Genomic DNA, 17156 nt, shown 5'->3' with positions numbered 1-17156 from the left:
ATTGCCTGGTTGATGCCCTCATTCTTTTGTAGGGTGTTCTTTAACCTCCATGCTTTTGGAGGTTTTCCAGACTTTTTCCTGTGGTTGATTTCAAGCTTCATAGCATTGTGGTCTGAAAGTATGCACGGTATGATCTCAATTCTTGTATGCTTATGAAGGGCTGTTTTGTGACCCAGTATGTGATCTATCCTGGAGAAGGTTCCATGTGCACTCGAGAAGAAAGTATATTCTGTTGCTTTGGGATGCAGAGTTCTAAATATATCTAACATGTCCTTCTGATCCAGTGTATCATTCAGGGCCCTTGTTTCTTAATTGATCCTCTGTCTAGATGGTCTATTCAATGTTGTAATTGAAGTAGCAAAATAGCCTGCAATGACCACATTCTTATCAATAAGGTTGCTTATGTTTATGAGTAATTGTTTTATATATTTGGGAGCTCCTGTATTCGGCGCATAGACATTTATAATTGTTAGCTCTTCCTGATGGATAGACCCTGTGATTATTCTATAATGCCATTCTTCATCTCTTGTTACAGCCTTTAATTTAAAGTCTAGTTTGTCTGATATAAGTATAGCTACTCCAGCTTTCTTTTGACTTTTAGTAGCATGATAGATAGTTCTCCATCCCCACACTTTGAATCTGAAGGTGTCCTCAGGTCTAAAATGAGTCTCTTGTAGACAGCAAATAGATGGGTCTTGTTTTTTTTATCTATTCTGATACCCTATGTCTTTTGGTTGGCACATTTAGTCCATTTACATTCAGTGTTATTATAGAAAGATATGGGTTTAGAGTCATTGTGATGTCTGCAGGTTTCATGCTTGTAGTGAAGTCTCTGGTACTTTGTCTCACAGGATCCCCCTTAGGATCTCTTGTAAGGCTGGTTTAGTGGTGATGAATTCCTTCAGTTTTTGTTTGTTTGGGAAGACCTTTATCTATCCTTCTATTCTGAATGACAGCCTTGATGGATAAAGGATTCTTGGCTGCATATATTTTTCTGTTCATCACATTGAAGATTTCCTGCCATTCCTTTCTGGCCTGCCACATTTCAGTAGACAGATCCGTCATGAGTGTTATCAGTCTCCCTTTATATGTTAGAGCATGTTTATCCCTAGCTGCTTTCAGAATTCTCTCTTTATCCTTGTATTTTGCCAGTTTCACTATGATATGTCATGCAGAAGATCGATTCAAGTTACGTCTGAAGGGAGTTTTCTGTGCCTCTTGGATTTCAATGCCTTTTTCCTTCCCCAGATCAGGGAAGTTCTCAGCTATGATTTCTTCAAGTACACCATCAACACCTTTCCCTCTCTTTTCGTCCTCTGGAATCCCAATTATGCATATATTATTTTGTTTAATTATGTCACTTAGTTCTCTAAGTCTCCCCTCATACTCCTGGATTTTTTTATCTCTTTTTTTCTCAGCTTCTTCTTTTTCCATAGTTTTATCTTCTAATTCACCTATTCTCTCCTCTGCCTCTTCAATCCGAGCTGTGCTTGCCTCTGTTTTATTTTGCAGCTCATTTATAGCATTTTTTAGCTCCTCCTGACTGTTTCTTAGTCTCTTGATCTCTGTAGTAATAGATTCTCTGCTGTCCTCTATACTTTTTTCAAGCCCAGCGATTAATTTTATGACTATTATTTTAAATTCATTTTCTGTTACATTGCTTAAATCGTTTTTGATCAGTTCATTAGCTGTCGCTAGTTCCTGGAATTTCTTTTGAGGAATAGTCTTCTGTTTTGTCATTTTGGATAGTCCCTGGAGTGTCGGGGAACTGCAGGGCTCTTCCCCCATGCTGTCTGGAGTAACTTGTGTTGGTTAGTGGGTGGGGCCATAGTCAGACCTGATGTCTGCCCCCAGCTCACCGCTAGGGTCACTGTCAGACTGGTGTGTACCTTATCTTCCCCTCTCCCAGGGGCAGGACTCACTGTGGGGTGGTGAGGCCTCTGTCTGGGCTACTTGCACACTGCCAGTCTTGTGGTGCTGCTTAGCTGGGATCTGGCCTATTATCTGGGGTGGATCTGCAAGGGGCACAGTGGTGGGAGGAGCAGCCTCAGCTCGCTTTGCCTTTGGTGGTCTGCTTCCGGAGGGGCCCCTCTTCCTTGGGCCTCCCATCTAAGCTTTGCTCCAGAGAGTCTGTTCTGCTAGTCTTCTGGTGATTTTCTGGGTAAATTCGGCAGATGTGGGTGGAATCTCAGTGATCAGCAGGATGTGGTGAGCCCAGCATCCTCCTACACCACCATCTTCCCGGTCCTCTGGGTTATTTTTTCTGTATGTAAATTTTCTACCCTGCAACTTTGATTAGGTCTAATTTTTTTTTTGGTTGAATCTTTTGTTTTATATATATATATATATATAAAATCACATCATATGTAAATAGAGTAAAATCTCTCTTTTCCTTTCTAATTCTGATGCCTTCTATTTATTTTTGTTGTCTGCTTGTTCTGACTAGGATTTTGAGTATTAGGTGAATAAGAATGCAAAGAGTGGGCACTCTTTTCTTGTCCCTGATCACAGTGGAAAGGGTTTCAATTTTTCACCATTGACTATGATGTTAGCTATGGGCTTGTTATATATAGCCTTTATTATGTTGTGATACATTTCTTATATGCCTAATTTGGAAAAAGTTTTTTAATCTTGAATGGATGTTGAATTTTGTTAAATGTTTTTTCTTCTATTGAGAAAATCAAATTGTCTCTCATTTTATTGCTCTAATTTATCACATTTATTGATTTGCATATGTGAAACCATCCTGTCATCCCAGGGATAAATTCCACTTGACTTGGTGAATAATACTTTACATGTGCTGCTGAATTCAGTTTACTATTATTTTGTTGAGAATTTTTGCATCTAAATTCATGAAGAATATTGGCTTGTGCTTTTCTTGTAGTATCCTATGTAGTTTGGTATCAGGGTAATACTAGCATCAAAAATGAGTTTCTCTGATTGGGAAAGTTTGAGAAGGATTGCTGTTAATTCTTTAAATGATGACAAAATTCATCAATGCAGCTATCTGGTCCTAAGCCTTTTTTTGTTGGGAGTTTTTTGATTACTATTTCAATCTCCTTAGTAGTAGCTGATCTGTTCAGGTTTTCTATTTCTTCTTGGCTCAGTTTTGGTAAGTTGGATGTTTCAAGAATTTTTCCATTTCTTCTAAGTTGTCCAGTTTATTGGGTATAGTTTTTCATAGTAGCCTCTAATGCTCCTTTATATTTCTGTGGTGTCAGTTGTAATGTCTCCTTTTTCAATTATAATGCTGTTGATTTGGGTTCTCTCATTTTTCTTGGTTTGTCTAGCTAAAGGTTTATCAATTTTGTTTATCTTTTCAAAGAACCAACTCTTGTTTTGTTCATCTTTTTTTATTGTTTTCCTGTTTTCTATTTTTTTTATTTCTCTCTAATCTTTTTATTTTATTCCTCTTGGTAACTTTGAAGTTTAATTTTTTTAAATTTTTTTTTAACATTTATTTATTATTGAGACACAGAGCATGAGCAGAGGAGGGGTGGAGAGAGGGGAAGGCACACAGAATCTGAAGCAGGCTCCAGATTCTGAGCTGTCAGCACAGAGCCCAACGCGGGGCTTGAACTCACAAACTGTGAGATCATGACCTGAGCCGAAGTCTGTCGCCTAACCAACTGAGCCACCCAGGTGCCCCACCTCTTGGTAACTTTGGATTCAGTTTGTTCTTATTCTAGTTCCTTGATATGTGAAGTTAGATTTTTTTAGGATCACTCAATTTTCTTGATATATTCATTTATAGCTAAAAACTTTTGGAATAGAACAGATTTTGCCATATTTTGTAAGTTTTGGTATGTTGTGTTTCCATTTTTGTTTTTCTTGTTTTGTTTTTCTTTCTTCTTCTTTTTTTAAAATTTCTCCAGCAAATTTTTTAAACCTGTTGGCTGTTCAGGAGAGTGTTATTTGATTTCCTTGTATTCTTGGATTTTCAGTTGTTCTCCTGTTATTGATTTGTACTTTCATACCATTGTGGTCAGAAAAGATACTTGGCATTATTTCAGTCTTTTTGAATTTGCTAAGACTTGTTTTGTGGCCTAACATATGATCTATTTTAGAAAATGCTCTGTGTACATGTGAAAAGAATGTGTATTCTGCTGTAGTTGGTGTGAATGTTCCAACCACAATCTATTGTCTTCCAGCAGTATAGGCTACTAGTCCAAGATCCCAATGTTGGCAGAGTTTGTTCCTCCTAGGGCTGTGATGAAGAATCAATTTCATACATCTCTTTCAGTTTCTGCTGGTTTGCTGGCAATGTTCCACATCCTGGGCTTACAAATGCATCACCTCTTAGCTTTCATCTCTACATGGTATTGTCTCTGTGTTGGTGTGTGTCTTTGTATCCAAATTTCCCTGTTATAGATATAGAAGGTACCAGTCAGGTTGAAATATGGCTCACTTTCTTGACTTCCTCTTAACCAATTGCATCTTCAATGACCTTATTTTAAAATAAGGTCACATTCTGAGGTACTGGGGGTTCACACTCCAGCATATAAGGTTTTGGGGAACATAATTCAACCCATAATACTATCTGTCAAAACCAGAATCATAATATGAATGCTTTCTTATTATTTCTTCTTAAATTTATCAGGGATTTATTGCCATGCTGGTATATACATATCTATAGATTTGGGCATAATATTACATAATATTCATTATAGTGATTTATTTAAGTTATTATTGAATAGTGAACCTTTGGATGAATTTTTCCCTTTTTACTATTACAAGTAACTATGAAAAACATATTTGTTTTTTAAAATTTTTTAAAATATGTTTTCAATTTATTTTTGAGAGAGAGACAGAGCATGAGCAGGGGAAGGGCAGAGAGAGAGGGAGACACATAATCTGAAGCAGGCTCCAAGCTCTGAGCTGTCAGCATAGAGGCCCCCACGGGGCCCAAACACACAAACTGTGAGACACGACCTGAGCCAAAGTCGGATGCTTCACTGACTTAGCCACCCAGGCGTCCCTGAAAAAAATACTTGTTTATATAACTTTATGTATGTGTAGATATTTCTTTTGCGATGGATACCTATACGTGTAATTAATGAGGGAACACTTGTAGGCATTTTATATTTTGTTAGGCATAGCCAAATATCTTGAACTTTAGAACTTTATCTCTGGTTGCATTTTGCACCCCCTAACCCCAATATTACACAACTGCCACAAGGTAAGCATTTGCAAAATTCTTTAATTTTTATTACTTACTCCCCACCCTCATCCCTTTGTCGCCTGCCTGTCCTTTCTTTACTGCCTTGTTGAACAGTGGCACTTTCCAGAGGCTGATCAGCCAATAAACAGAGGAAAATCCTCGATTTTCTTTACTTTCAGTTCCTTCTACCTTCTTTTTTCTTTTGACAAACACCAGAGGAGTTTTCTAAAATACAGATTTGATAATATTGAGTCATTTATTTAAAACAAAAACAAAAGCAAAAACCTCCAAAGTTTGTGTTTCTTTGCATGGTACACGAAACTATCTGTGACCAGCTCTAGATCACTGTTTCTGCCCTTTCACCTAACACACCGTTCACTCCATTTTGAGTCATATTGAATTCGTTTTCAGTTTTAGGAACCTGGCCTCTTCCACCCTTCCTCCTCTTGCTTACTGCCTTCCTTTTGCCTGTATGCAAAATACCCTCCCACCCTCACAGTCCATCTAAGAAGCTTCTTATTCTTCAAGTAATTTCCCTGTTACTCAGCTTTCCATTTAAAAATAAGGATAAAAGCAATACCTGTATCTTGGTTTTGTAGTAATTCAATGTGATAATCCTGTTTAAAGTCATTGTTTTGGCAAAACATATAGTAAACCCTCAATAAATGTTAAATTTACTTCAATATTTTTTGGAACACATATTTATAACCTAAGGCATATCATTAGTAAATTAAAAAAAAAAAAGACAGGAGCACCTGGGTGGTTCAGTTGGTTGAGTGTCAGACTTCAGCTCAGGTCATGATCTCATAGTTTGTGGGTTTGAGCCCTGAATCAGGCTCTGTGCTGACAGCCCAGAGCCTGGAGCTTGCTTGGGATTCTGTGTCTCCATCTCTCTCTGCACTTCCCCCACTTACACTTTGTCTCTCTCTCTTTCTGTGAAAAATAAATGTTTTTAAAAAAATTAAAAAAACCCAATAATTTAACAATATAGTACATGGCAAAATATCTGTGCCCAGTGAATGTAGAACTTAGTTGAATGGATTGCTTGATACCAAGATGTACATACAAAGTTTGTTACATCTGTTGAATCAAGTGGATTGGTTGGTAGAATTGGGTGTTCAATTGACTAAACATTTTATCATGCACTCCACGTACCCATCACTCAGTCTCAATGTTACCAATATTATCAATGTTTTGACAATTCGTATGTGACTCATTCTCAACAAAATCATCCTGTGCTTGTAACTGTTGTCACTTCATGGTGCACTGCTCCTCAAACATCTGTTTCATATCTTTTCTAATCCTTTTCTGGGGAGGATGGCAAAGCTTGCCATTTTGTAACTTTCAAATGGTCTTTCCTTTCTTTTTGGATGACTATCTTCAGTCTTCTGGAATGTTGTTCATCTTTTCCAGTGTCTTAGTCTGTTCAGGCTACTGTAACAAAAATACCATTTTCTGGGTGACTCAAACAACAAACATTTATGTTCAAAGTTCTGGATCCTGGAAGCCCAAGATCAAGGTGCTTGTAGATCATCTGATTTCTGGTAAGAGCTCTCTTCCTGGCTTTCAGACAGCCACCTTCCTGGTGTGTCCTCACATGGCAGTAGAGGCATGGGAACTCTCTGGGGTCTGTTTTACAAAGGTGCTAATCCCATCATGAAGACTATACCCTCAAGACCTATTTACCCCTTAAAGGCCATACTTTCTAATACTATCACATTGAGGATTAAGATTTCAACATATGATTCTGAGATGACACAAACATTCAGTTCAGAACAGCCAATAATCCTGCAAATCCCTGTACATGTTAAATAGAGTCCATCTGATAAAATTATTCTTAACTGGCCATTCTTAACTCACTAGAAGCCCCTCAGAACTTGCCTTTTGTTTGTTTGTTTTGTTTTGTTTTGTTTTTACTCCTCCATTTTGGGCTTCATTCCCTTCTTTGTCTTGCTTATTCTATTTTTTAAATTATGATTCATCCTTGACTGGGAAAACAAGTACTTCTGTTTTCTTTTGATCACCTGCTCATGCTACTTTATATGTTTCTATTTTTCCTGATTCTAAGACATCTTGGAGCTTAAAGGCATGTCATTGTTAAGGATTGTGGAAGGGAAGAATATGATTGCATGAGATGTTCTTAAGTCAAGGTTTTGTTGAGGCCCTAGCATATGTGGCTTTCTGTATACTGTATACCACCCTCTGAGCTTCTATGCTGGAGTGATGTAGCTCTCTACTTCAAAGCCCTCATGCTTCTGTTGGTGATAGAATATGTTCAACTTGACCCAAGTGTAGTACACCAAAAATCTTAATCCCACTGAGTGTAATGCAAATTTAGAGCTTTATTCTCTGAGAGACTCCTTCCAAAGCAGAAGCAAGAAGAATATGGACAGAAGGGGCAACAGAGGTGAGATGGCACTAGAAGGCTTAAGTCTAGGTCCCCCATCCACTGAACGCTTGCTCTTTGACCCTAAGAGAAACATATGCTTTGATAAACCTAAGATTTCTGATCTGTAACAGATACATAATGGTTACTGTGGCACTGCTAACTTGCTCAGTTAATGTGAGAGTCAAATAAGGCAAGTCTGTGCAATGTGGTAGGAATTATCAGTGACAGACAACCTGGGATGTATTTCTTGAAGATGTGGTGGTAGGGAGCATGCATGGCAGAGGGAATATGCATAAGAAGGAAGAAGGATGTGGAAGGAATCTGGATTAATTTGCTTTTGCTCTGTCTCTTCTACTGGTCCCAGCCAAGCATCTGCTGAGACTATTATTTCTCTCTTTTATGGGGCCAGAGACAAGGAGTCATGTGCTCCTCAGATTGTATCCAAGATGCTGGCTCCTCATCTTGAAGTTGAAGGATGTAGCTTTTTAGATAAGAAGAGATTCCTCTGGTGAGATAGCTGTGCAATGTTCAAGGAAGTCTGAACACTGATGACTCTTTTCCTTGTTCCTTCTCCAGGTTGATGAATTCTGGACTTACATCAGGTTGCTGTCCAGCTCTGTCTTCAGTGCTCAGCAGTAACCAGAAACTCACACACCTTTACCTAAGGGGCAATGCTCTTGGAGACACGGGGGTGAAGCTACTCTGTGAGGGCCTCTTGCACCCCAGCTGCAAGCTTCAGATATTGGAGTAAGTCCCTTAGCTTTTTTTTTTTTTAATTTTTGCTTATTTATTTTTGAGTGAGAGAAAGGCAGAAAGAGAAGGAGAGAAAGGATCACGAGCAGGCTTTGCACTGCCAGTGCAGCTTGAACTCCCAATGTGGGACTTGAACTCACACACTGTGAGATCATGACCTGAGCTGAAACAAAGGGCGGCTTAAGCAACTGAGCCACCCAGGTGCCCCAGTCCCTTAGCTTATTACAATGATGTGGATGCATGGTGGCTAAGGTGTGTATGTGTGTGTGTGGGGGGGTAATGATAGAATGATTTGTACCTGAGAAGTAATGATGTTCTCCTAAGGTTTGGCTTGTTACAGGATCATGCACCTGGGAAGAATTCTACTTCTCAGTGCTGTAAAGGTAAATACTGGATTTGGATTTGTGGATTTCACCACAAAAGAATAGAAAGATATGACACTTGTGTTTTAGCGAAATTTAGGGAGAGGCATAGAATTGGGGAAAAATCAATTCACAAACTACTATTCCTAATTTGATCTGCACAATCCAGTAGACTGGAAAAAAATACTATCATCTGAAAAGGAAAGAAGAATAACCACAGGCACAGAAGATTATTCTAAGTTTGTTAATCCTGTGCTTTTTGTGCATTTGAAACATTTCAGGCTGAGATCTGGGGCACCTGCTGGGATGGCTAAGGGGACATTTTCTTTAAATCACCCTGTTTCTTGCAGATTGGACAACTGTAGTCTCACCTCACACTGTTGCTGGGACCTTTCCACACTTCTGACCTCCAACCAGAGCCTGCGGGACCTGAGCCTAGGCAACAATGACCTTGGTGATCTGGGAGTCATGCTACTCTGTGAGGTGCTGAGGCAGCAGGGCTGCCTCCTGAAACGCCTGAAGTAAGTGTGCTCTTCAGGGATTCACGTGGTGGGGTTCAGAGTACAAAGGACAGGTTGACCAGTTATCAAAACCTGGGAGGACTTCATTTGTACTCAGACTGAGGTTTTTTTTTTTTTCATAAGGCATGTGAGTCATGAATCACATATTTAACTTCATCCAGACTTTATGCAGACATTAACTTTGAAAATCAAGTTTCAGTTCAGTGTGAAAAGAGTTTCCATTCATTTTCCTGAAAGAAACCCAAGCCCCAATGAAAGTTGCCAAATAGAATTACATGGCTATGCAAGGGACTGGACTTTGCAGAACTGGAGGAGTCCATGGTTCACTGTAATTGCCAAGGTCTTTGCACAGTGGGGTGTTGTAGGTCTTGTTTCTGAAGACTTCCAAATGGAAAGAGAGTTTCAGAATCAGCAAGATTGGAAATTCCACAGACGTCAGTTCATCTGCATTGTATTGGGTTTCCTTATTAGTAATATCACTCATTACCTCTTGAGTAAGAACTCCCTAGTGAGTCTCCTACCTTGGTCAGTCAGGACAATCACAGTCTCCACTGAAGACATTTCCCTCACTTTGCTTTAGAGGCAACACCCTGGATTTTCTTCTACTTCATGAGCTGTTTCTGCTCAGTCTCCTTTGCGGATTCTCTTTATCAACCTGACCTGCACATGCTGCATCCCCAGGATGCAATCATTGAGCTAATTTTTCTTCTCTAAACTCTATCTTGTGTTTGCATCATCTAGTCTTCTGGCTTTATCGTATATGTCCTGTGTCACCCAATTTATACCTGCATGAATTCCATGTCCAAACGCTAGTCTGACTTTCCATTTGTCTAATAAACCTAAACTTTACATGTCCAAATTCAAACCTGCATTATACCTCCCACCCCATCTAACACCTGCTTCTTTCCCATCTCCACCAACGCTTACTCATTGTGAATTGCTCAGGCCAAAAAAGAAATCTTGTGTCACCTTTGACACCTTTTTCTTATGCACATGTCCAACGTGTTGGCATGTCCTAATAGCTCTTCTTTCATAACATACCTGCTTGTTGATCTCTTCTTGCCAACTTCATGACTTGTACCCTGGTTCAAGCCATTGTCCCCTCTTATCTGGATTGTTTTGGTGGCATTCTGCCAGGCTCCTCTGCATGTAGTATTCTTACCATGGCAGATGGAGGGTGCAACTAAAACATGAGTCAGGGGCACCTGGGTGGCTCAGTCAGTTAAGCATCTGACTCTTGATTTTGGCCCAGGTCATGATCTCATGGTTTGTGGGATCAAGCCCCACCTCAGGCTCTGTGCTGACAGTGTGGAACCTGCTTGGGATTCTCTCTCCCTCCCTCTCTCTGCACCTCCCTTGCTTGCTTGCTCTCTTTCTCTGTCTCTAAACAAACAAACAAACAAACAAACATTAAAAAAAATGAATCAGTGATCATATCATTCCTACCAACATGCTCTAGTGACTTCCTATCACATTTCAAGATCCACAAACTCATGGTATTGTGTAAGGCCTCATGTGATCTGGCTCCTGTTGCTTCTGCAAATTCATCTTCTCCTAATACTTGTTCTTTGTGCTCCACTGATATCTTTGCAGTTTTGCAAAAATACTGTCACCTTTTCATGTGCTGTTTCTTCTGCCTAGAACTCTCTCCCCTTTGATATCCACATGTCTTGTTTCCATGTATCCTTAAATTCTCTGCCTAAAGGTCTTCTACGTGTCTGTCTCTGACCATCCTAATGAAAAGAACAGATCAGCATATCCTTCTTGTTTTTGCCTTTTTTTTCTTATTTTCCTCTGTAGTATTAATCAGCAGCATACATACACGCTATATCATTTCAGCAGAATACTTACATGCTATATCATTTTCTTTTTCATTTATTATCTATATCTTACCAAGTAATATAAATTCTATATTATAACAAGGACTTCTGTTCTTGTTCATGACCTCAAGGCTAAGAACCAACTGGAATGCAAGTTTGAATAAACAGAAGTTTGGATCAGCATTACATCCTTATGCAGACACAGTGGAGCATGTTTACTGAAGGAAAGCCAACATTCTCAGAGCTAAGATAAATAGAGGGACAAAGTGTAGGATATGTCAGGATGAAGCCAGGGACATTACTGTATGTGGAGTCCTGACCCACCCCAGAAAGACACTCTGGAGGTAAGGGACAAGCTTCAAATAGGCTGAAAAGCCCATGGATCCAATCAACCTATCTCATTAGCTCAGGCTGCCTTAAACAAACAGGCATTTATTTCTCACAGTTTTAGAATATGGAAAATCTAAGATCACAGTGCCAAGTAATTCCACTTCTAGTGAGAGCTTTCTTCTAGGCTTACAGAGGGCTGCCTTCTTCCTGTGTCCTTATATGGCAGAAAGAGAGCAAGGCAGGGACAGGGAGACAGAGTGTGTGCATCTCTTATCATAAAGGCAGTGATACCATCATGAGGGCCCACCCCCATGACCTTATCTAACCCTAATTATATCCCAACAGCCCTATTTCCAAATACCATCACATTGAGAATTAGGGCTTCCGTGTATGAATTTTGGAGAAATACAAACATTGAGTTCATAACACAACCAAATCAAGGTTGTTAGAAATGATGCAGGACAAATGGTATGATTTCTTAGCTAAGTTGCAAGGGAAACTTACAAAAATAAAAAGGGGGAAGAATGTATCAAAGAACACTTTAGAGGCTGCAATGTGTGAGCTTCATATGGCTCCTGATTCAATGAACATATAAAAGTGTATCAGTCAGTTGAGGAAATTTAAACACTGATTGGACATATGTTGATAATAAGAAATTATTGTTAACGTAAAAAAATTTTTTTTTAAGTTTATTTTGAGAGAGAAAGAGAGAGCTTGAGCCAGGGAGGGGCAGGGAGAGGGTGAGAATCCCAAGTAGGCTCCACACTGTCAACACAGAGCCTGACACGGGGCTCAAACTCATGAACTGTGAGATCCTGACCTGAGCCAAAATCAAGAGTTGGGTGCTTAACCCACTGAGACACCCAATTGTTAACTTTTTACAGTGTGAAAATGGCATTGTGGTTGTGTTTTAAAAAGGCTTCATTTAGTGTCACATAGTTAAATATTTATAGATGTATGAAATGCTGTGTTTGTAATATCCATTGATGTGAGGAGTAGGGGGGCAATAGATAAAACAAGATTGGCCATGAGTTATTAATTGTCAAATCTGGGTAATAGGCATATGGGGATCCCTTATACTATTTTCTCTAAATTTACATATGTTGAAACATTTCCAAACTTGAAGGTTAAAAATATAACAGAAACAATATTTGGCATGAAGTGTAGCATCAGAGACCTTAGAAGTGTGTTAGGTTAAGGGAAGTAAGGAGATGAGATTTATTAGGCAAAAACAAACAAACAAACAAAACAAAACAAAACAACTCTGAGAGTGTTCTTTGAAGAGTAGAACCCAAGGCTCTCTTTTGCTTTTTACAGGTTGTGTGGAATGTATTTCAATTATGATACAAAATGTGCATTAGAAATACTTCAAGAAGAAAAGCCTGAGTTGATCATTGTCTTTGAGCCTTCTTGGTAGCAGTTGAAGCTGGCTGCCAGATGCCAGCGTTTTGGCTCCCTGCTGTCCCAGTGTAGACAAGTGGGAGGGAGCACTCCTCCATCCAGGGTTAAGACCATCACTCCATGATTCTTCTGGTCCAGTGTGGGACAGCGAAACCTTGCTGATGGTGCCTTTGTGTCGAGAATATGAGCATCTCCTGTACCCCTGGCTTGAAGACACCAAGACAATGAAGTCATCCAAATGATGTGGTTCTCATTGTAGAAACTTAGTCGAAGAAGATGTTCCTCTTGGTGACCTCATATGACTAACTCATTTAAGAAAGCACTTTTTCTCTTATTACTCTCTCTAAATCTCCTTTCCCTCATATCTTTTTTCACTCCTCTTTGCTCTGTTTACTTTTACCCATATCATCACTCTTACATTATTTCCCTTTACTGAGGGTAACAGAAAAAGTAAACTGTGTATTATGTTGCAATTTTGTGGCAGCAACTTATTTATTTAAAATTTTTGTAACAGGTATATTTTCTAATAAAATAATTCATGTTTATTTTACCTGGTGAAATTTCAAAAAATATAAAACCTTTTGTATTTATTGATTTAAATTCTCTCTTTTCCTTAATTAAAGGTACCTAGAAATCTCTCTACTTTAACGATAAGTTAAATTGCTTTATGCATTTAAAAAATCTCTTTACCAAATGGTTCAGTTGTAATGCATGGGGAAAAAAATCACCTTGCTCTCATTCTGATGGTTGAAATTTCAGCTCTGGTAGGACAGGAAGTTGAAAATCATATACAGGACAGTATTAGAGTAGATGGAGCCTGTACTCCTAAATAGAAGTATTGTGTAGAAAATACATTTTGCCTTCAATTATAAGAGCTTATCTTGGATTTATCTCAGGAGCAGTTCATCTGCCACTCTTTGCATAGCATTAAATCATTAATAAATATTGACTAATTGCTTCTCTACACATGGGGCAACTCTTGAACCACACAGAATTGTTCAGGATGGAAACATTGCTTCATCTGTCAAATGAACTATCCAGACTTTGCTACTCAAACTATGGCCTATGGACTGTTGATGTAAGGAGCTTATGCAAGAATGTAAATCAATCCCATTCCTAAGTATGCTTTTTAGATAAGGTGACTTTTTTTTTTCTTGGTAAGACTGTCTCAATAAAGAAAGAAGTATATGATTTATATTCTGTTAGAAACTTTTTTTTCTTTTTCTTTTTTGCCTAGGACCAGCCCTTTTTAGTAACTCTGGTCTAGATTTTTGTTTTTTGCATCTGGGTGAAGTGAACTATTACAGACTGTCTCCCTGCTAGAGACGTCTTGACACACAGGGTAAAATGTAATTAAAGCACGGTTAAGCTTGAAAGAGGAAAAAAAAATGGGCACGAGGAACTTAAAACTGAGTTAGGAATTTACCCCTCAATGACCCAGAGGAAGATCTGAATTAATACACATTCCACAATAGGACTATTAATTTGGAAATATCCATGAGGCATTCCACACCAGCAGAACTAAAAAATAAGTAAAGTTGCTGGATAGAAGATCAATCTATAAACATCAACAGCATGCGATTGGAAAAAAAAAATCATTCTCAACCATCTTAGTAAAGATTGGATCAGGTATGAAGCAGCAATGCATACTAAAATCTAAAGAGAAGTTTAAATCAGAGCAGGATACTTCTGTAGTCTGAGAGTTATCTCTCCTCAGTTGGATAATCAATTGTTAAAGAAGAATAGTAACTTTATAAAGAACAGGAACTAGATAGTACCCTGACCACCTAAAAAAAAGATCGATGGGTGCAAATGGATGTCTGCTTTTGGGTGAGATAACTTGAGAAGGAAATATTGTCGCTTGTGTATAATTCTGGCTGAGAATGCATACCCAGAATCTAATTATCAGGAAATAACAGATCAACTCCAAATGAGGAAGTTCTATTAAAAAGGAGAGTACTATCATCATCATCATTATTATTATTTATTGTTATTATTTTTAAGACAGTGAGTGGGGGAGGAGAGGCAGAGGGAGAGAGAAAGAATCTCAAATAGGCTCCACACTGACCATGGAGCTCAATGTGGGTCTTCACCCCATGACCCTGGGATCATGACCTGACCTGAAATCACTCAGCTGACTGAATAACCCAGTCTTCCCTTCACTGTGGGTTAGATTTGTATTTCCCTGATGATGAGTGATGTTGAGTGTCTCTTCATGTGTCTGTTAGCCATCTGGATGTCTTCATTGGAAAAATGTCTATTCATGTCTTGTGCTCATTTCTTAACTAGATTATTTGTTTTAGTTTTAGTTTTAGGTTCTGTTTTTTTTGGGGGGGTGTTGAGTTTGGTACGTTTTTTATAGATTTTGGATACTAACCCTTTATCTGATATGTTATTTGCAAACATCTCCTCCCATTCTGTAGGCTGACTTTAGTTTTGTTGGTTGTTTCCTTCACTGTGCAGATTTTTTTTTTTTTATCTTGATGAGGTCTCAATGGTTCATTTTGCTTTTATTTCCTTTTCCTGCAGAGACATGTCAAGTAAGAAGTTGCTGCAGCCTCAGTCAAAGAGGTTGTTCCCGGTTTTCTCCTCTAGGATTTTAATGGTTTCCTGTAAAGATACATTTTAAAAGTGGAGTTAAATGTACAGTAATGTGACTATAGTCAACAATACCATATTGTATTCTTGAAATTTGCTAAGAAGGTGGATCTTAAGTGTTCTCATCACACATGAACATACACAACAATGTAAAAGGGTGACTATGTGAAATGATGGACATGTTAAGTAGCTTGATTGTGGTAATTATTTCACAATGTATACTCATTTCAAAACATCACATTATACACTATATATTATATATATGTAAATAAATAAATTTGGATAAAAAACAAATTGCATTGCATGACACGCAAGCATATAGACACAGATCAACAAACTAACAGAATGAAGTTATAATAAAAGCATATTGTTTCCTTTGGGGAGAAAAATAAATGTATAAACCAGTTAGAAGAAAACAGAGCAAAATATGTAAGATATAATCTTAATGTGTTTCTTGAAATAGACTTAAAATGACAAAAGGTTGGCAAGTTAAATTATTTTAAAAAGTAAAATTTTTGAGTATTGTTGCAAAGTTAGAATTTTAGCCCTATCTTAAGCCCTCCTGTGCCGGGCTGGGGTCCACGTTTTACTCCAGCCATCATTGTGCTCACCAGCTGCACACAGATACAATGTGACAGACAGCATGTCCCATCAGTGGACTGCTTATCTCTTTGCCTTTCATCCTGGCAGCTTCTGTGACAGTGCATAGGGCACTTGCAGACGTGCCCCAGGCTCAATCTGCCAGGACAACAAAGCTAATGACCTGTGGAGCTGACTTTGATCATCTGGGTGGGGGCCATGATGAAGACCCCTACTTCCTTTCTGAGATAACATTCTACAAGCCCTTCTGAAGACCTTGGTGGGTTTGAGTCCCTGGATTTAGTTGTAGGGGCCAATTTATTAGGCTTCCCTGGCATTCACTTTCCTTTTGCTATGGGTCCTACTGTGTCGCCTCACCCCACCCAGGCCATTCCAATTCACATGTTAAAATCCTAACCCCCAGTACCTCAGAGTGTGACCTTATTTGGAAATAGGGCCATCGCAGATGTAATTAGTAAAGGTAGAAATATAGTGGATTAGGATGAGTCCTAATTTATAACTAATGTGACCTGATATAAAGGAGTGGAATTTGGACACAGATATGCATATGGGGAAAACACCATGTGAAGGCAGAGATCTACAAGCCGTGTGATGCCAAGGATTTCCAGGAGACAACCAGAAGCTAGGAGACAGGCATGGAATGGATTTTTCCTCATTGCCCTTTGAAGGAACCACCTCTGCTGGCATATTTCTAACCTCCGCAACTGTGAGCTGATACATTTGTATCATTTAAACTACACAGTCTGTGGCAGCCCTAGTAAATGAATATAGCCTATAACAGCAAAATGTATAGTCAGGTTAAAATGGCACCATTCACTCTCAGAATTGAGGCTATCACTGGCATTCAGTGGACCCTTCCCAGTGACCAGACTTTGAAGAAATCCTTGTGGAAATGAAGGAGGTCCACCCTATGTATGTCCTCATCTTATTTAATTACAACTGCAATTATGCTTTTTCAAATAAGGTCATATTCTGAGGTGTGAGGCATTAGGGTTTCAATATATGAATTCTGGGAAACACAATTCAACTCATAAATCTACCCTCTCCCCAAATTCATGTTCTTTTCACATGTAAAATATATTCATCATCTCTCAATGTTCCGTAGAGTCCTAACTCATTCCAGCATCTAATTTCAGGTAAATATCATCTAAATCAGATTTGGGTGAGATTTGAGGGAAGATACATCCTTTCCAGCCTTGAATGTGTAAAATCAGACATCAT

At 38.7% G+C, this 17156-nt stretch overlaps 1 protein-coding gene across 3 annotated transcripts in view; it reads left to right on the top strand.

The window, feature by feature from the left end:
- NLRP3 (NLR family pyrin domain containing 3) overlaps positions 1-13932 on the top strand; it is a 54674-nt gene extending 40742 nt beyond the window's left edge. For all 3 annotated transcript variants that reach the window (XM_047082281.1, XM_047082272.1, XM_047082270.1), the window contains 3 exons: positions 8127-8297; positions 9016-9186; positions 12654-13932. In XM_047082281.1, the coding sequence (XP_046938237.1) occupies positions 8127-8297; positions 9016-9186; positions 12654-12753 (442 nt within the window). In that variant the 3' untranslated portion in view covers positions 12754-13932. The remainder of the gene's footprint in view (positions 1-8126; positions 8298-9015; positions 9187-12653) is intronic.
- Positions 13933-17156: the final 3224 nt, after the last annotated feature.

Source organism: Lynx rufus, unplaced genomic scaffold, assembly GCF_022079265.1.
Source record: "Lynx rufus isolate CCGP_SWC_20201006 ecotype Redwood Valley unplaced genomic scaffold, mLynRuf1.p SCAF_1, whole genome shotgun sequence".
Lineage (NCBI taxonomy): Eukaryota > Metazoa > Chordata > Mammalia > Carnivora > Felidae > Lynx > Lynx rufus.
This window is presented reverse-complemented; position numbering and strand designations above follow the sequence as displayed.